Source organism: Aspergillus tanneri, assembly GCF_003426965.1.
Source record: "Aspergillus tanneri strain NIH1004 chromosome Unknown AapTan_7_pilon_pilon_pilon, whole genome shotgun sequence".
Lineage (NCBI taxonomy): Eukaryota > Fungi > Ascomycota > Eurotiomycetes > Eurotiales > Aspergillaceae > Aspergillus > Aspergillus tanneri.
Window position 1 is genome coordinate 3,108,049 of NW_022984634.1, and position 19,147 is coordinate 3,127,195.

At 50.3% G+C, this 19,147-nt stretch overlaps 5 protein-coding genes across 5 annotated transcripts; 3 read left to right on the forward strand and 2 right to left on the reverse strand.

The window, feature by feature from the left end:
- Positions 1-66: 66 nt before the first annotated feature.
- On the forward strand, positions 67-3,459 carry rna14 (cleavage polyadenylation factor subunit RNA14; the record flags this gene model as incomplete). The annotated part of the gene is made up of 5 exons (XM_033572256.1): positions 67-1,047; positions 1,106-1,537; positions 1,596-2,604; positions 2,681-3,382; positions 3,443-3,459. The coding sequence occupies 5 exons, from the start codon at positions 67-69 to the stop codon at positions 3,457-3,459; spliced, it is 3,141 nt and encodes a 1,046-aa protein (XP_033425571.1).
- A 2,015-nt stretch (positions 3,460-5,474) lies between these two features.
- On the forward strand, positions 5,475-8,353 carry ATNIH1004_007638 (putative eukaryotic translation initiation factor eIF-2C4; the record flags this gene model as incomplete). Its single annotated transcript, XM_033572257.1, has 6 exons — positions 5,475-5,678; positions 5,742-5,854; positions 5,913-6,106; positions 6,157-6,305; positions 6,362-8,188; positions 8,258-8,353. The coding sequence occupies 6 exons, from the start codon at positions 5,475-5,477 to the stop codon at positions 8,351-8,353; spliced, it is 2,583 nt and encodes an 860-aa protein (XP_033425572.1).
- A 1,913-nt stretch (positions 8,354-10,266) lies between these two features.
- SPT7 (SAGA histone acetyltransferase complex subunit SPT7) lies at positions 10,267-14,010 on the reverse strand (the record flags this gene model as incomplete). The annotated part of the gene is made up of 4 exons (XM_033572258.1): positions 10,267-10,903; positions 10,957-11,642; positions 11,702-12,843; positions 12,927-14,010. The coding sequence occupies 4 exons, from the start codon at positions 14,008-14,010 to the stop codon at positions 10,267-10,269; spliced, it is 3,549 nt and encodes a 1,182-aa protein (XP_033425573.1).
- Positions 14,011-14,626: 616 nt separating this feature from the next.
- ATNIH1004_007640 (VanZ family protein) lies at positions 14,627-15,421 on the forward strand (the record flags this gene model as incomplete). Its single annotated transcript, XM_033572259.1, has 2 exons — positions 14,627-14,651; positions 14,787-15,421. 2 exons carry the CDS (start codon positions 14,627-14,629, stop codon positions 15,419-15,421), a joined length of 660 nt encoding a protein of 219 aa, XP_033425574.1.
- Positions 15,422-16,475: 1,054 nt separating this feature from the next.
- ptpB (tyrosine protein phosphatase PTP1) lies at positions 16,476-18,982 on the reverse strand (the record flags this gene model as incomplete). Its single annotated transcript, XM_033572260.1, has 4 exons — positions 16,476-17,318; positions 17,386-17,651; positions 17,728-18,216; positions 18,970-18,982. The coding sequence occupies 4 exons, from the start codon at positions 18,980-18,982 to the stop codon at positions 16,476-16,478; spliced, it is 1,611 nt and encodes a 536-aa protein (XP_033425575.1).
- Positions 18,983-19,147: the final 165 nt, after the last annotated feature.

Here is a 19,147-nt window from a genome sequence, read left to right on the forward strand (position 1 = left end):
GTTTTCTTTCGACGGTCGTTGCGCAAGGTCAGACATTTGCGGTGCATGTTGCCCCAGCTCCACGACATGACAGCTGACCAGATCCCAGTTGTATACGGTGTTTCCTCGCCACTCCTCTTAGTCGCAACTCAGACAGCTTCCCTTGTCATGGCTGAAGAGGATGCTGAGCAGGCCTTTTTCCAGGCTCAGACAATGAATGCGGACTCGGTGGGCTATCAGGCTGTGGATGACCAGGGGGCAGATAATTCCGATGACGATGACTATGATCCTTCAGAGACACTGCATGACCAATATCCTGCTACCTTGACAGATGCCAACCAATGCGATCCTGTACATTTCGACGCCCTTCCTTCGAAACAAGATCCCCCAGATCAAACCACCCTCCCTGCAGAAACAGATCCTAGCCTGCAAGCTGGCAGCTCCTACCCTTCTCAGACACCTTCACGAGCTGAGTCTCGGGCATCAACATCGGCCCCCGCATCTAGTACTTCTGTACCACCGCCGAAGACCAGAACAATTGGAGGTTTTGTGGTTGAGGATGAGGATGAGGATGACACGGGTGATGCAGATTATGAGCCACCAGCTGTATTAGGTGTTGAGGACATGAATGCTATACCTATGAATGTGCCTCAGCAACCAATCTCAGGAAATGCAAATGAAGATACTTCCACCCCTGATGTATCACTGGATGAAGCTGCGCAGAATTCTGCCAGCGTGAAGAATGTTCCTAATAGTTCATACTCTCCTGCTGCTGCTTCTAAAAATGATGCATCTCTACCCTCGGACCAGGATTTGTACAACTTACGTACGTTACAGTCTGAAAATGCGCAAGGGAGTGCCATGGCTACTCCGGTCCCTGATTCTCCGTCTGCCTCGAAGGGCCGCTTGCCCCACGATAGGGTCGGCATTTTGGAAGACAGAATCCAAGAAGACCCTCGAGGTGATATCCCCGCTTGGCTCGAGTTGATTAATGAACACAGGAGTCGCAATAGGATCGACCGTGCTCGGGATGTATATGAGCGTTTTCTCAAAGTATTTCCTTTCTCTGTAAGTCCTCTCTTTCTTTCTTGGATCATCCCTGCGGACGAAGGCTGACCAACCATAGGCGGAACAATGGGTCGCATATGCGAACATGGAATCGGAACTCAACGAGCTCTTTTGCCTTGAGCAGATCTTTAATCGAACTCTTTTGACCATCCCCGATGTCCAACTTTGGACTGTGTACTTGGACTACGTTCGCCGGCGTAATCCGTTGACTACCGATACTACCGGGCAGTCCAGACGGATTATCTCCTCTGCCTATGACCTGGCCCTCCAGTATGTCGGTGTAGATAAAGATTCCGGGTCTATCTGGGCAGACTACGTTCAATTCATTCGCTCCGGTCCTGGAAACGTAGGAGGCTCTGGATGGCAAGACCAGCAAAAAATGGATTTGCTCCGAAAGGCCTATCAGAAAGCCATCGCGGTTCCCACCCAAGCTGTTAATACCCTCTGGAAGGAGTACGATCAATTTGAAATGGGCCTGAACAAGCTCACGGTATTTTGGAATCCCCCTCTTTCGGTTTCCGCTCTAACCTTTTGGTTGATCTTTACAGGGACGAAAATTTCTCCAAGAGCAGTCACCGGCATATATGACAGCGCGTAGCTCGTACACAGAGTTGCAAAATATTACAAAAGATCTAAATCGTACCACTCTGCCAAGGTTGCCTCCGGTGCCTGGTTCCGAGGGCGACGTTGAATTTGCGCAGCAGGTTGAGATCTGGAAGCGCTGGATCAAATGGGAGAAGGGGGATCCTCTTGTTCTGAAAGATGAAGACCCAGCCGCTTTTAAATCACGCGTGGTTTACGTGTATAAGCAGGCTCTTATGGCCCTCCGGTTCTTACCCGAAATGTGGTTTGATGCCTCCGAATTCTGCTTTCTCAACGACATGGAGAATGAAGGCAACGATTTTCTGAAGCATGGCATCGAGGGAAACCCTGAGAGTTCTTTGCTTGCGTTCAAACGTGCCGATCGGCTTGAAATTACGTCAGAGTCCGAGCAAGACTCTATCAAACGAGGTGCTAAGGTCCGGGAACCATACGATAGGCTTCTAGACGCGCTTTACGGTCTGATCGCGAAGGCGCGCACTCGTGAATCCCAGGATGTGGCGCGTCTCGAGGAAACATTTGCAAAGCTAAATCCCGGGCAACCCATACCCAAGCCCGATGACAACGACGACGATGATGATCAGAGCGAGACCAAGGCAAGGGAGTCCGTCAAGAAAGCCCAAATTGAAGCCCTTCGGAATGCACACGCTATCCAAATCGGCATTCTCTCTCGGACGATATCATTCACCTGGATTGCTCTTATGCGCGCCATGCGACGTATCCAGGGTAAGGGCAAGCCCGGAGAGATGCCCGGTTCGCGGCAGGTGTTTGCGGACGCTCGGAAGCGAGGGCGTATCACCAGTGACGTCTACATTGCGAGCGCGCTCATTGAATATCACTGCTACAAGGATCCGGCCGCGACCAAGATTTTCGAACGTGGCGCAAAGCTCTTCCCCGAGGACGAGAACTTCGCACTGGAATACTTGAAACATTTAATTGACATCAACGATATTACCAGTAAGTTCTGATCGCGTCTCCACCACCACCATCACCACCATTATTATTATCAATTGCTAATCACACCTTACTCCAGATGCTCGGGCAGTGTTTGAAATGACTGTCCGTAAATTGTCCTCCAACCCTGACAGTGTACACAAGACCAAACCGATCTTCTCCTTCCTCCATGAGTACGAGTCTCGATATGGGGATCTGGTCCAGGTGATCAACCTCGAGAACCGGATGCGTGAACTATTCCCGGAAGACCCGACCCTGGAGCAATTCGCCCACCGATATTCCAGCCCGTCGTTCGATCCTACGGCGGTGCGGCCGATCATCTCGCCGTCGCAAACCAGGCCCAAGGCCGCATTCCCCACGGAGCAAGCCGTGTCGCGCCTTGGAACTCCCATCCCGAGGTATCATGATTCTTCGGTCACCAACTCCCCCAAACGACCGCTGGACGACTTTGACGACGACGGGAGCCGGCCGCGCAAATTCGTTCGAGCCGACTCTCCGCTAAAGACGGCTCAGAGGCGGCAGTTGGAGCAGAAACGTGTCCAGCCCCCCACAAGCCAGGCTGGATCCCAGTTCCGGTCTCAAGGCTCCCCTGCTCCGTTGCCCCGGGATATTGTCTATCTTCTGAGTATCATCCCGCCCGCCTCATCATACAACGCAGGCCGGTTCTCGCCTGAGAAATTGATCGACCTCATTCGGAGGATTGATATGCCCAGCTCTATCTCGCAGATCCCGCTACCACAGTCGGTCCGCGGGCTGGGGACGGGACAAAACCCCTTCTCTGGTATACTTCCCCCCTGCTCTGCTTCCTATCGTCCTGCTTGCTGACATTTAGCTTGTCTAGGCATGTTTCGCTCCTAATCCTACCTGAATGAATATAAAAGCATGGCCCCCTTCCTAACCCCTTCTTTTGTGATGATGCACAATTCCGAAATATCCAGACTCCTACGAGATCGGGGGTCCATCCATCTACTTGTAATGAAAGTTTTTTTTTTTTTTTTTTTTTGCATCTGATGACCCGGCGTTCTAGTTTGGATCTGGCTCACTTTCCCGATGATTTTGCAGCGAAGGACTCTCCAGTCCATCCAGTCTGATTGGCATTCTTGTTCGTTGTATCTGTCCGCGCCGGATGCGGCTTGTACTGTACAGTTGCGTTTGGAAGGTTAGGATATCCTTGGACTACGGGGGGATGGATGGATGAATCGATGGATGGTCTTTCTCCTGCTGGTCATCGGATGTGGCTCGAAGATAGCCCCACGTCAGTTGATTCTAGCAGCTACTACCTACGTACGATCTCGTAGGTGACCCTCTGTCTACCACGGATGATGATATTTGTTCCTGAGGTCTGTTTTCTCTCGGGCGGATTCAATAGAAGCATGTCTATTCGATTCAATTGATTTCTTACATTGATTTTCTTGACTTTCTTGCTTCATGCTTGCCCTTGTATGCCCTGTAATCCTTCCATCTTACACCATTCATTTTCTCCTTCCTCCATTCCCCTGTATCAGTGAATGCTTCCTGTGGCCAACCATCACGCAGGCGACTTCCGCCATTCAATTCCTCGGTCCCAGCAACTCGAAGCTACCTGGCATCTTTTGTTTTGTTGGGGATTCTTCTTCTATTCTCCTCTTCGTTTCTCTTCATTTCCCTCTTTCTTCATCTTCCCATCTCCTTCCTCTCGTCATTCATCTTTCCCTTCATCTCTTGCTTCATCCTTCTCGTCATCGTCGCCTCACCGTTCCTTCCCTTTTCTTCTCCCATCCTTCCAAGTGATCCTTCGTCTTCAGATCACCTGTCTTCTTTCTTTTTCTCATTCACTAGTTCCTCTTTTTCCTTCTTCTTCCCTTCTTCATCTCTCTCTTCTCTCTTCTCTTCCTCCCAACTTATTCTCCTTTCACCTTCTTGCTCTCGTATCACTTCGCTCCTAAACTCTTCCTCGCATCTGGTGTATTACCCTTCTTTCCATCACCCTTACTGCTACACCTTGAAGTCTTTCCTTGTCTCTACAAGCGCATCTTGATTGAATACAATCCCCTAATTCTCTTGTTGTGCTTCCCTCGCGTTTCGAAATCTGCCGACTGTCACCATGGCGAGCTCTTCACTGGGTGACCCAGCCTTGGACAAGCCAAAGCTAAAGACCGACCTCTGTAGAGATGTCGATTTGCCCATGTCCGCCTTTTGTATTAACCACCTGGTAAGTGGCTGTTAATTTTTATTCCTTGCTCTATTTCCTCTCTCTCTTTTTGCCATTCTATTGTCAGGTAAAATTCTCGGCGACATCGTCTGGTATGAATCGAGAGTCACCGTGTACTGCCATCAAAACAACCCTCCCCTTTCCATGCTGTTGAACTGGTCTATTCCCCTCTGTCCGTCCTACCACTCACTACCATTATTGTCCTGTATGTCTTATCTCAACTCCATTCCCTGATGCAACCCCTTTCCATTCCTCTTATCATGAATAGGCCCTTTACAGTCAATTGTCTCCTGGTGGTCGTCTTTTCCTTTTTCGCAGCCCAAGCTCCTTTGCAAACTCCATCTTTATTCATACTGGGTTCTCATCAAACGGCATATGCATACCGTTGGGGGAAGTCACTGGCGATAGGCTTCCATTGATGTAGGAAGCCGATATTCATCCCTTTGTCTCACAATGCTCAGAGCTACGCTCTATGCTTCACAGAATGTCCTTTCTACGCGGCTTGTTGGCTTATATAAACCCCTTCCTTCTTCCACTCTTCGTCTTCTTCTCTTCTGTCCTCACCTCAAACTTCAAAATTCGATTTGTCTGTATACAATATCTTCTCAATCTCCCCAATCTCCCCAATCTTCTCGATTCTGTCCTGGTTTCATACCTTCTTTCTCTCGTCTTCTACCCTACCATGGAGAATTTGGAACAGATTAACAAGCTTACTGGTGGCCTCCGTCACCTGAGACTTCGTGATGCTGACGAACTGGTCAAGTATTCCGTCCCCGTTGGAAACGTTCCTCGTCCCGGCTTCAATACTACCGGCAAGGAGATAGAGGTCTCGGTGAACGCCTACCCGATCACCAAATTTCCCAACCGTAATGTTTACCAGTATGATGTAAGTTCGCTATAAAATGGCTCTTATGCGACTTCGAAACAGTTTTGCTAACGTACGGTACAGGTCCACATTGGCTCCGGTGTCGAGAAAAATGCCGTGATCAAGAAAGTCTGGAATTCAAATGCAAGAAAGACTGCCTTGAAGCAGATTGTTTTTGACGGACAGAAGCTTGCTTGGTGCGTATTGCCGCTTTGTCTACTTTCGTCAAAGTCACCTACTCACGGGTGTATACAGGTCTATGAACCACTACCCAAATGGACTGAACGTTATGGTCGATCTCGACGCTGAGCAAGGCCGTCAGCCTAGCGGTAAAACTGCCAATGTTTTCCGTCTGGTCGTCCGGCCTACCAAAACTGTCAACCTCTCTGTGTTGGCCGCATGGCTCCAGGGCCGAACCTCCATGCAGGAGACCGTTCTGGAAGCCCTCAGTGAGTTTTCTACCCTATGGTGGCTGTGGTTCGTTGGCTAAGGATAGCAGATTTTCTGGACCATGTCCTTAGAGAGTATCCGAGTACCAAATATCTGGCTCTCAGGCGTTCGTTTTTCGATCCTGATGGGGAGAATAAGGACTTGGGCAATGGTGTCCTTGCCTTCAAAGGAGTCTACCAGGCGATTCGGCCTTCCATTGTGAGATACCTTCGCTGATATGTTAGCCTGACCACGGAAGCTGATTACCTCTCCAGAGTCGTGGACTTATCATCAACGTGGACGTTTCCAACACTTGTTTTTGGGCTCGCACTTCCTTTATGGGTGCTGCGATGGCCGTACTTGACTGCCGTGACCACCAACATCTTATCCATGTGCTGAAGTCAGTTCCCGACGGCCATGGCGGGGTTACTGAGTCTAACTCGTTCTATGAAGCCCATCGACGCTTGAAGAAGCTCCAAGTTCAGCCCCATTACCGAGGCTGCCCCGTGCTGGGTACAAACTTCATCGTCAAAGGCCTCATCAATGGTAATGCCCGCCAGTACCAAATTGAAATCAAGGACAAAGCTACGGGCAAGCTTGAGAAGATGAGCGTGGAAACTTACTTCAAGAGAAAATATAATCTCATCCTCAACTACTGGGAGTTGCCCATGGTGGAAATGACGAAGAAAGGCGTCGTCTATCCAATGGAAGTTTTGACCATCCATGGCCTTCACAAGTACCCATGGAAACTGAATGAGTACCAGACATCGGCGATGATCAGGTACGCGGCCGCGAGACCCAGCGACCGTCTTCAGTCCATTCACAAGTCCAAGGCCATGCTTGATCATAGCAAGGACCCTGTGCTTCAGACATTTGGCCTTCAAATTGACAACAACATGATTCGTACCAAGGCCCGTTTGCTTCCAAACCCGGACATCCAATTTGGTGGAAACCAGCGCCATAATCCTGGCACCAACGGTCGCTGGGATCTTCGTGGCAAGAAATTCTATCAGCCAAACAGGCGACCTCTTGACTGCTGGGGAGTGGGCTACTTTCCCGGCAAACGCAACGCGATAAACAGAACCCAAGTGGAAACCTTTGTCGATGGATTCATGAAGACCTACACTGGACACGGGGGCCACGTCGTGCAACGCCCACTTGTTGTTGAACTCAAGGAAGACATTGGCGAAGCGATCAAGAGGCTCTACAATTCCACCGGAGTCAAGTTCCAGAAAGATCCTCAGCTGCTCCTGGTTGTTGTACCTGACAAGAATTCTTTCACTTATTCCCGGATCAAGAAGTCCTGCGACTGCCGCTGGGGTGTGCCGTCCCAGGTTTTACAGTCGGCTCATGTGGCCAAGGCCAATCCTCAGTATATTTCCAACGTGCTCATGAAGGTGAACGCCAAACTCGGCGGTACCACCGCTCGGATTCTATCCAAGGTTCCTGAATCGACACTGAAACCAATGTCGATGATCATTGGGGCCGATGTAACACACTCTCCCCTTGGAGTCTGGTCGCCTTCCATGGCGGCTATGTCGGTTTGCATGGATACATTCGGGGGTCGTTATTGGGGTGCCTGCGAGGCCAATGGAGACCGGATTGAGATCCTCGCCCGTGCAAATATCGAGATCATGCTGACCCCTCTCGTGCGCGAATGGATGTCTACTGTTGGACAAGGGCGTGCGCCAGAACGCGTCTATTACTTCCGGGATGGCGTGTCGACTGGTCAATTTGAGCAAGTCCTCCAGCAAGAGGTCTTTGATATCAAGGGCATCTTTATGAAATTAACCCAGGATCAGTGGAAGGGAAAATTTACCGTGGTGATCGCAAACAAGCGCCACCATCTTCGCGCCTTTCCCAGGTTTGGTGATCGCAACTCTGCCGATAAAAACGGCAACCCTCTTCCTGGCACATTGATCGCCAAGGATATTACCAGCCCTCATGATTGGGACTTCTTACTGTACTCGCATATCGCGCTCCAGGGAACGTCAAGACCCGTTCACTACCACGTCATCTTGGATGAAAACAAGCACAAAGCGCAAGAGTTGGAGAACATGATCTATGACCATTGCCACCAGTATATGAGATCGACCACCTCAGTTTCGTTATGTATGAGCCATACTCCCTTGCTGTTCGATGGTTGACACTGCTAACATGAATTGTTCCAGTCCCGGCAGTTTACTATGCCCATCTCATCGCCACTAGGGCCCGTCATCATGAGGATGTTCCAGCAAGCTCTGGCCCGCAAAGCGGCCCCGAGGTAAAATTGACGAACCCAAAACCAAAGAACAAACCAGTCGATCCACGTCTTCTTCCGATCCATGGAAGCAGCAATAGATTGCCATTCGGAATGTGGTACATCTAGGGGTTCGTGGCGCTAGAGCGATGGTTTCGACTTTCTTTTCTGCGGCTAATTTCTTGTTGTTAGCTTTGCTCACCATGTCCAATATAAGGATTTGGGGAATCTCTTCTTTCACCATATGTGGGGACAGTCGGTTTTTTTATTCAAGCTACAGGGGACCAGACAGTCAAGGTTGTGGGCTTGGGGTTCAGGCCAGTGACAGCCAGTCGACTAGGGCTAGCTGGTTCTAACAAGGTAGATATATCTGTAACATAGGGGCCGTTGTAGGCTAGAAATTCATTCTGCGCCTTAGAATAATTAGTTCTATCTCCGAATCCAAGATGATATCACTCGTATTCTTCTTTTCGAGCCCAGGTATTCGTATGAATAGCGTAGATCCCGACTGTATGGGCAAGACGCTTGGCTGGTTCACTCATCTTTCTTCTGAGATCCACGAATCGATCGGTAAGAACCTTGTCGAGCACTTGGGGCGTTTGACCATGCAACCACCGATTGACATTCGAGCGTATGTTTCGGATAGCTTGGGCTTGACCGCTTCGGATGTACCTCAGGACCCCAGGATGGGTACTTCCTCCTGGTTACAATGAGAGGAATGATTGATTGCCTATGGATCATACTTGATGGATGAACTACAATCCAAATCATCGTGATTTTTCCATCTGCATGGGTATACCAAAACATCAATCATCTAATAATCAAACCAGCAGGCAAGATATTCAAGTCTTTATTTGGAAGCAAAACACTATGTACGAACAATTCAACCTCCTGCTCTCTTTCTCTGTCTGTCCCTCCTTCCAAAATATAAGAAACACAAACGTAACCGCGATAGAAACAGCAAGATGCAAATCACACAAGCGCAGAGAAAGAAAAGGATGTATGATAAAAGGGTAAAGAGATGCTCTTTTCACTATTTTCACCAGAAAGAGAATCGAGGCGAAAGGATGGGGAAGACGAAGGGAGGCAAAATAAACAGATGGGCAGTAGCCAAAAAAAAAAAAAAAAAAGTTCAATAAGAACAGTGGACAGGCGAAGAGAAGGGGAACCTGTGCACGTGGTTGTATAAAATGTGAAAAAGTACATGGAGTTCACGAAGGGAATATAGAGAGCAGGAGGATGTAGGTAATAGAGAAGATAATAAGTAATGATAACACAAAAGTCCAGCAGAAGGAAAAGCAAAAGGTGTAACAAGCAGGCAACGCTGGGGAAGTCTTGTCTGTATGATGTCTGTCTGTATGTGCTTCTGTCTGTCGCGTCGCCGTGCAAGGATCCGCCGACTCTCCATTGGAGCACCACTCCGAGGGGTCGGACTGGAATGAAGAATGTAATCGAGAAGGATTAAGGCCGGTAAGTTAGTATAGATTGAAGTGGGCGAGCGACTGCAAAAAGGCAAAAAAAAAAACCTCCCCTCCTTCCGACCATGAAAGCCATCTGCGCCATTCATATACCCGACCTTTTTGTATCACAGTCCCAAATGCAAATAAATCCAGAGTGAGGAAGTGACGAAAAGAAATGAAGTAGGGAGAATGCCACCACACCTGAAACCTAGCCCTAGAAGCTGACCGTCATCGAATGCAAAAAGAAAGCCTCTGATATCAAATCCTCGTGTGACATTGCCATCGCCAATCCATCAGAATGAGATTCTGGGGAGAAAAAAGTGTGGAGAAACGAAACGGTAAATATACCTGGAAGAGCCTAGGCAAAAGGGAATCCAAGCCAAAATTATAGCCGTCGAAATCCTACAGTACAGAAATCTCCAAGGTTGATGCAATAAGCACCAAGTCGGTGCGGTGCGGATAGATGGGGAATGATCATACATCATGACGCATCACCGACAGTGCCATTCGTCAGAGGCACAGTGCTGTCGTTATTCTTATCCAGGTCAAGGTTGGAAGTGCCGGTAGGATGGGAGTTTGCACCTGCACCCTCGGCGTCCAAGCCACCCTTGCCATTACCGAGATCCGTAGTTGCGGTGGTGGAAGCCTCATCCGGGCCCGAATCCTTATTTTTGAGATTCATCAAGGTCGAGTTGGGGAGTTTCGCTCCATCGGCATTGGTAGGGGCTTCATCCCCTTCCACTGTTGATCCCGGTACACCCACAGCTCCACCGCTGTTCTTCTTTGCCTTTTTCTTGCTAGGCTCCCCCGTTGCGAGTTTAGGGGCCCCAACGGGTCCAGTTGTCGTTGGTGGAAGTGGCCGCTTCTGAGGGCTAGTCGTCGGCCCTGACTGGCCTGAAAGAGGCGGAATCTTGCCGGAGGCTGGCAGCCGAGGGCGGGCAGCCATAGGCCTCTGCTTCGGCGGTAGCTCAAGATCCTCAGTCAAAGGCTCACTGTTGTTCGCTTGCAATTTGGCAGTGAAGAACCCTTTGACCAGGCCGATCTGCGAAGACAAGGTATCCAAGGTGATACGCGGGTAAGTCGGAGGCGGCGGGAAGAGCGTCACGGCTTGTGCAGCGCTGGCAGAATGGTTAGCAGGGGTTCCTGGTTGGAGAAGTCCAGGGCAGCATACCTTGTGTTCTGTGCTTGGGCGGCGTTGTACATCCTGTTCTGAAGGAGATGAAGCGGGACGCTGAGGGTCGCAAGGCCAAACTCCTTGTCCAAGCCCAACTCCTTGAAGCCAAAGAAGTCCTCGTCAATGTCCTCCGCGAAGTCACCACCGATGAACTGCTCACTTCCATCATTAAAGGCGTTGGACCCATCTTCGCCGCCATCCACAAGAGCAGGCCGCAGAAGCTCGGACAGCAACGACTTCAGCCGGTCATGGGCCGTGGAAAGCTTCGACCCAAGTCGTTCCACGTCGTCTTTGATATACGACTCAAGTGCTTCGATATCAATTCCAACGGAGGAGAGTGTATGGAGCACGATTTCCGGCTCCGTATAAGCCCGCTTCCACTGGGCATTCAATGTGTTCTCAGTCAAATCAGTCGCAGGCACTTTGGGAGTTTCCATGTAGGATTTCAACGTCTCGCAAAGCTTCTGGAAAAAGTCTGAGGCAACGTCGGTGACTGCATCAAGAGACGACGGCTGGTATTCCTCGAACCCAGTATGGTAGAAGATTTTCGCAACCGAGCGCTGCAAGGCCGCCTTGCAAGCCCAGGTCGCAATCACAGGCCCATCATCATTCATCACATGCGGAGGAATGTCGTGCTCGACAAAGGGTTCAGGCTGGTACTTCTGGAACTGGTTTTGATACATCTACGAGTGCATTAGATTGTACGGCCTGACCGGGTCAAGAAGGATGGGGGAGAGCCTACCTGAGACTGCAACTGCATCTGCTTCACAATGCCAACTTTCGAGCATATCTTTCGGGTTTCCTGCATTTGGCGCATGTTTGCATCCATCTTCCGAGAAAGCTTACTATCCGGCTGGACAAATGAGTTTTTGGGTAAGATCCTTAGGAATTCTTCCGACGGGTCAACGATATTGCCATCGGCGTCTTCTTTCCACAACAACCGTCCGGGGAGATCAGGGACACCAGACATGACATCGTAATAATCCGGAATCACGCGGTCCTCATCCACTTCGATGCCTTCCGCCAGACTCTCACCAGCCGCATTCGATTCAATGCCTTGCGAACTTAATTCATGAGCCTTATCACCTTCCGCACTGACTTGTTTGTGATTCCTTAACCACCGTCTCATACCAGCCTTCGTCCGAAGTAGGGCCGGCTCGTCCGAGTTCAACTTGTCACCTTTGAAGAGACGATGCCGTTCTGCTGCGATCACCGCTCGATCCTTTTTCGTTACCTGCTTCCAGACTTTGTACTCTGGGTCCTCGATTTCAACCCCCGATGCAGGGAGGGCGCTAGGTGCACTGCTCGTAGGCGCCAAGCCGTCGATATCCATGGCGTCACCTTGGCTCCCTGGTACACCCGTCCCGACACCAGCAGGATCTGACGGTGTTTGCGTTCCAGGGGGAGGCGTTGTGAATCCATTCTGAGCCCCTTCCATGGGAACATCGGAGTCCGAACGGACAAGAGGCGGGGGTTGCGAGGACGACCCAGCTGGAGGCTCTGACCCGCTGGGGGTATTCCGGGCCGGAGCAGCGCCTTTCTTCGATGATGATTTACCGGGAGCTTTCCTACCCCGTGACGACATGATCGGCTCGTCGTCGCTTTCCTCTGCGCCGTCCAGCTCCGCCAGTTGAAGTCTGCGCTCTTCGGCCTCTACTTCGGCACGATCCCTGATCACTATATCTGGAATCAGAGGCACCAGCTTTTCTGTCTCCTTTTTCATATACAGAGCATGTTTGCGCAGAAAGTGGTCTGGGTTTGTGTTGTACTTAAAACAGTTGGACCAGATCAAGTTGACGTCGTCAACGAAATCTTGCTTTGACTTGTATTGCAGCGCTTTCAGCTTTTTCGTCATTGTCCCCAGATCCATGGGGTATTTGATGACTGTTATTACCACGCATTAGTAGAATCCCAGATATAGAACTCGCATGCCAGAAGTGCAGGGAGGGTCGATGGGGAAGCCCTACTTGTATAATAGTCCGGCGCATCGCGTTTGTTAACCCGAGTCAAGAAAGCCGACGAATGTTCTGTCATCGCTTTCAACTCACTAAGAACTTTCTCCGCGGCTTCGTAGAGCTCCTCCTGGCCGATCTTGTCCTCACTGGCCCATTTGCTCCTGTTCTTACGGACCTCGCTCATCAGGCTGCGCAGCTCCGCGTCCGAAGCTTGCACCATGGTCCGTTTCATGTCAATTCTTGCGATCAGGTTCTTCAACGTCAAGCTAGAAGCTCCCAGGTTCGCACTGCTCAACGAGCCATATCCGTTCGAGCTAGCGTTCGAGGTATTGCCGGCGTTGGTCTGGCCCGACATTTCGGCCTCAACCTGTCGCTCCGACTCTTCTAGTCGCTGCTGATCCAGCATGGCATCTCTATCGTTCTCCAGTGTATAGAAGAGAGTATGAAAGCTTCGCTTGGCGGCATCTTCGGTAGCCTTCTTGTCCTCCTCTAGCTTCTTCCGGATATCTTCGAGCGTCTCTTTCTTCGTCTCCTTGGAAGAATCGGCCCCAGTGGGAGTCGAGCCGCTCGGATGGTGACTCGGGGACGGCATCCCACTGGGGTCCTGCGAAGGCACCAGAGGCTTGGATTTGGGGAGAGATACGGCATCGGCATCCTCGTCATCATCATCTTCATCGTAATCATCGTAGTCATCATCATCCAGCTTCCTGGCGGGTTTCTTGGCGGGAGCCGGGGGAGGAAGCGGTCCATCGGCGCGTTGGATTTCGGCCTCAGGCATCTTTTGATTTGGAAGTGCTGGCCGGGCGAGGTCCTCGAGGGCTCTCTGGTTGGTAAACAGGTCGTTTATTTTCGCCTCGCTGCGTTTATACAGGTCGCGAAACGTGGCAATGCGTGGGTCCTCCTCGGCCGCAGTATCAGCCTCCGATATCAAAATCGCCGCGTGGGCTCCCTCGGCGTCGACGGAGGCGCGCATTTGGGGGGTCCGCGGGCCGGAAAGAGATTTCGAATAGCCATTGATCGACCGCCCGTCAAGATGGTCATCAGGGGGACGTAGATGGTCGGGTGGCAGCCAGGAATGGTGGTGTCCGAGCGACATGCTCGCTCCAAGACCCCGGCTCTGGGGGCGGGCGAGGGGGCTCGTTTCTCCGCGGTTCTGCTCAGGTTCGGGAGAACAGTAACGAGGGGAATTGCGGGAGGAAAAAAGACATAGAGATAAATAAGAGAGCGACAGGAGTCGAGAGACGATATTTCCCGGCCCCCAGTGATGGTGCGGGTGAGGATTTCGATGGCAAAGCGAAGGGCTCTTGCAGGCGAGGTTCTCTGCGCGGATGAGATGAGGTCGAGAGGCGGAACGGCCGCAGTTTTCAGACCAACCGCGCAGTTTGGAACTAGCAGGCGATCATCTAGGGCTACCGGCGACAATAGCAGAAACGATTCAATGAAGGAATGGATGCAATGGAATGGCGTGGAGATGCCAGTCTATCTCTCCAGTCCGTACAATAGGCGAGTCGTCAACCAACACTCCGATTGAGGCCGTCGTCAGCGAAACAATATAGAGAAACTTCCCCCGTCGACCCTCGACAGGCGGTTTTCCCTTTTGGGCCAGCACATGACGCATCCGTCATCTTCCTTTCGTTCAATTGTCAACTTCTCTACTCTTCTCGCGTGTCCTCCCCTCGCTCTTCTTCTCTCGTCTCCCTTGACTGTCCATCATGCGAATTCGCTATCCTTTCGCGGGTAGGTCTCTCCCCTTTGATTTTCCCTCGGTCGCGATGGGAGAGTGAACTGAAACTACTCCCACATTCTCATCCGTCGTGGCTAGCTAGCTTTTGGCTCTCCAGATACCTACAGATCAGCTAACTACTCTTCCAGGCGCCTTCATTTTTCTTCTGATCATCGCTGCCTACATTGGGCTACTCCCCCATAGCTACTATTCTAGTGTTCCGGCCCAGCTACAGCCTAATGACAAACTTCTCCATGTCGTGACCTTCTTCCTGCTGTCCCTAATCTTCTACTGGATCCCCGACACCACCAGGCGTCGCACTCTACATCTGACCCTGGTTGTCTGCACGCTCATCCTGGGCATTGGGTCTGAAATTGTCCAAGGTCTACTTCCCAATGGTCGCTCCTTTGATCCTTTCGACCTCCTCGCCAACATCGTCGGCAGTGTCGGGGCCGTTGGTCTCTGCAGCTGGTACCATCGGCGGATGTTGGAGCGACGACGCAAAGCTCGCTTCGGTACCCTGGGTGACGGTGCTGTAGATGATATCGAGCTAGGAGTTGGGTCCGGTCATCATGAGGACAATGAGGAGGGTCTCGGTCCGCAAGAATCGGGTGTCACGGTGCTGGAGCAAGAAGTCGATAATTGGGACGAAAATGCGGTCGACAACTGGGATACAGAGGATGGGTCAGAGCCCAGCAATATAGCACCGCAACCGTCAGATTCCAAGACGTCTCCTCCGGCTGTCAATGGGGAGGGAGTAGAAGGCAAAAAACGGAATGATTGATGATATCCCGGGCGCCCTTACCTTTATACTGAAAAAAGAAAAGAAAAGAAAAACATATCGGCGCCCTGTCCCGTTAATCGAGATCTTGCTTCCTCTTTCCTTGTCATCACTCTGGATCTCACGACTTATCTGATCTCATATCTGGTTATGTCTACGTCTGTCCTGATGTTTTATGTACCCGTCGCTTTTCTTCGTTCTTTCTTGTCTTACCGACTCTCTCAGCTTGGCACGTGAAGGGGAGAAATGACTTTGTATGAGCATGCCATGAGCACGTTTTGTAAGGAGGGATGTTGTATTCCTTCCATCCTGCCATCAGCTTTGTGCGCTTGTGTTTCTCTTATATACCAGGAATGGGCTAGCTCCTGGATGCTTTCTTTTCATCTAGCGCTTTTGGCATTGTATATAGAAACAGCAGAAAGACATGTCTTGATATCAAGACATCGGTCAAGTTTAATGGCAATCATGAGGATATGTCTACCGAACTACTCATCATATTAGTCAAATTGTCAGTAGAAATCATTAGAATCGGTTGTTTCAAGCCTCTGGAGTAGCAGAACAAAAACATACCGGTGGATTGCGTCTACTAATCTCTCATGCTAAAATTGAGACAACCGATTATGTTACACTAGTTCTAATGCTAGGTGCAGCTTGTAGAAACCTTGCAGGGGAACTGCGAAAGACGAAAAGACAGGACATTAAACGGCTGGAGACAATTTCTGTAGCGCCTCAAAGAATCTTGAATCGTGAAACCAGAACCGGGATAGCAGAAACAGCACTCTAGAGGGAGTAGAGATGAGACATGAGCATCATATATTCGAATATTCAGACATGACAACACGCATTATGCAAAGGTCAATATCCGTGGAAACAAATGCAAGATAAGTGGAAGCATGGCTAGTCGTCAAGGATAAGAATAATAAAGACAATCGACCATATAACATGGGAATGCTAAAAGAGACAAAACGAGGATAAGGAAACACATATACGCGAATATGAAAGATCACGATGTCGCCGTAGGTGAAACACCAAACGAGAAACAACTCTAGGAGCTGGATTACTCGTTGTCCGAAACCTCGGGTGTTCCCGACCAGCTCCTAGTAGGCGTCGTTGGATGGTCCGTAACGGGCTCCAGTTCTGGTTTGGCAGACGGTAGATACTCGGATTCATTGGATAGTTTGGCCATCTTCGTGGATCTTTCATCCAACTTTCGATCACCAGTACCGGCCGCCTTTCCTAGTTTCACATCGGTCTGCTCCCGTAGAACCTCATATATAAACTGCAGCTGCATCTCATTATAGACCATCATCATCCGTTGCTCACGCATTTGATTCACCGTCTCGAACACGGGGTCGGTGTCTTCATCGGTCACCTGCGACAACTGCCCCGACTCGAGTTCTAGCAAGAGATGGTCAAGGGCAATGAAGGTGCCTGTCCGACCAACACCAGCACTGCAATGGACAATGCGTGGGCTATCTTGGGGGCACTTGGAAGCTGATAGTTTGATAAGCTGGAGAAGTGCATCACGGTCTTCACCCTCTGGTTTGGAGTAATCTGCCCAGCCAGCAAAGAGAAAATGCCAAACAATCTTGGACTCGTCTCCAAGAGTCAGAAGAAGCTTACGGACCTCAGAGCGGGATCCCTCATCCCAGGTGGTTTCTAAAAGAGAAACCTGGCCTATATCATGTTCATCGGCTTCCGTTTGATCGTGGTCGTTGGTGAACGGGTCGTTTTGTTCCTCCACCAGAAGCATAGGAGCGTCGCTGTCGAGAGGGAAGTATTGCGAGCATTTTTCTCTCCCCGATTCGACAGTCTGCGTGAGCATCACAATCACGCCAACATCCGTGGTTTCGTTGAATACCATTTGCCAGAAGTGAGTAATATTTCCAAGCTTCGGTCCCTAAACCGGTACACCAAAAAAGACGTCAGTCGACCAGCTCGGGAATCAGACATATGGGCAAGCTGACCTGAGTTGCAATATATCTCCGTTCCTCCTCAGACACGGAATCCTTCAGACTGATCGGTGAGGCATTGATGAAGTCACACTCGCCGTCCGGCACTGGGAGGTGTATGCGAGAATTTGCCCATGCCTGCACATTGACATATCGATTTCTTGCTTTGACCTCGGGATCCCCTTCCAGAGCCCAGCGATGGGAAGGATCGTTGGTCAGCATGCCCTCCGCAATACGAGTCCTCTGTATCCACTCGAGTTCTTCGAATTTGTGATGAATTTCTGACGCAGCACCCGGGACGTTAGCGAAACGAAAGGATAGGGAGGGAGGGTATCGATTGCTGGATGCAGAACACACCTAAGACGGACTGGCACAGGAACGGAGGAACCAGCTCATTATCGCCCACCTCCAAACCAGGGTCGTCATTGTCAGCGCCATCCACGATCTCCAAGCCATCGTCGGGATCCTCGGGGAGGGCCCGCTTAGTGGCCTGTACGTTGGTATCGATCTTGATAGTGGGATGTGCCATCTTGGCCGCAGCGATCCTCTGGAAGGCCCGAACCTTACCCAGGACGCCGCGCGCCTTCTTTGAGACCCGCTTCCTAGTCGATACAAGCTTTCGGGGTCCGCTACGGAGGCTGACGGTGCTGGGGGATGGAGAGCGGGAGGGTGGTGCAGTGATAATTTTCCCCTCCGTAAAGCCGTCGGACGGATCGTCGCTTGCGCCGCCTGCGGGCTGCGGCAGGGATGATATCTGTAGTGTGGACAGATCGGGACAGCTGTGGAAGCTGCCCCTCGACGTGATTTGCTTGGCCAGATTTATAGATCTCACGGGGAAATTTTCTGCTGTAGGCTCCGAATAGTTAGTATATCCACAAAGGCCCAACAGATAATGTGAAGCCAACAGCACGACGCGACGGTGGTCGTAATTGTCGAAATGACGAGACAACAGTCAATGTATGTCGAATATTAAGATTAGGTATATGTATATGGATCGGAGGAGAAGGGAAAGGATTATTAATTATTATTTAAAAAAAGAAAAAGGAAAAGAAAAAGAGAAGAGGAGAGTGAAGCACAAGATAGAAAAGAAAATTATATATGGCTCTTCACAACACGCTTTAACAGGCGCTCCTCCCACACCGATCAATTGGACGTGACCAGCAGTCCAGATACCTCCAACAATAGAAGGCAAAGGAGTGGTAGATCGCAATTGGGGCCAGATGAGCTTGTGAAGAGAAAGAGAAAGAAAGAAAGAAAGCAAATAACAAAGAAATGACACGAAATGATTAAGTCAAAGGAGGGATTCAGACGAAAGAACAAAGTAGGAAGGAAGATCAGGCAGGATCATTCCTATGGACAGTGATGTAATGTTGATAAAAGAACCATCCATGCCCTGGAGGGTTATTATCCCATGCGAGATACAGTTGGTCACTTCCTGCAGCGAACGTTTATTGTTTCAGCGTCAACTAAAACCCTCCAAAATCGGGTGAAACTATTGGGAATTGTTCCTTCAACCAGGCAAGGATCGTAACCTTCTTAGTCATCCCTTTATGCGCGTTAACCCATGTGGAATAGCGTTGTACAGCAAGAACCAAATACAATACCAAGTCATGTAGGTGGTTATCACGTGGGTCGAACCCATCTCGCTTTGTTTTCTTTTCCCTTCCTTTCTACTCCCCAACCTCTCTCCATATTACTTGGTTCTACCAATTCAGTACCTCTAACAACAATTATTACCATTACTCTTTCCCTAGAGCAGAATGAGATGTCTAGAAAA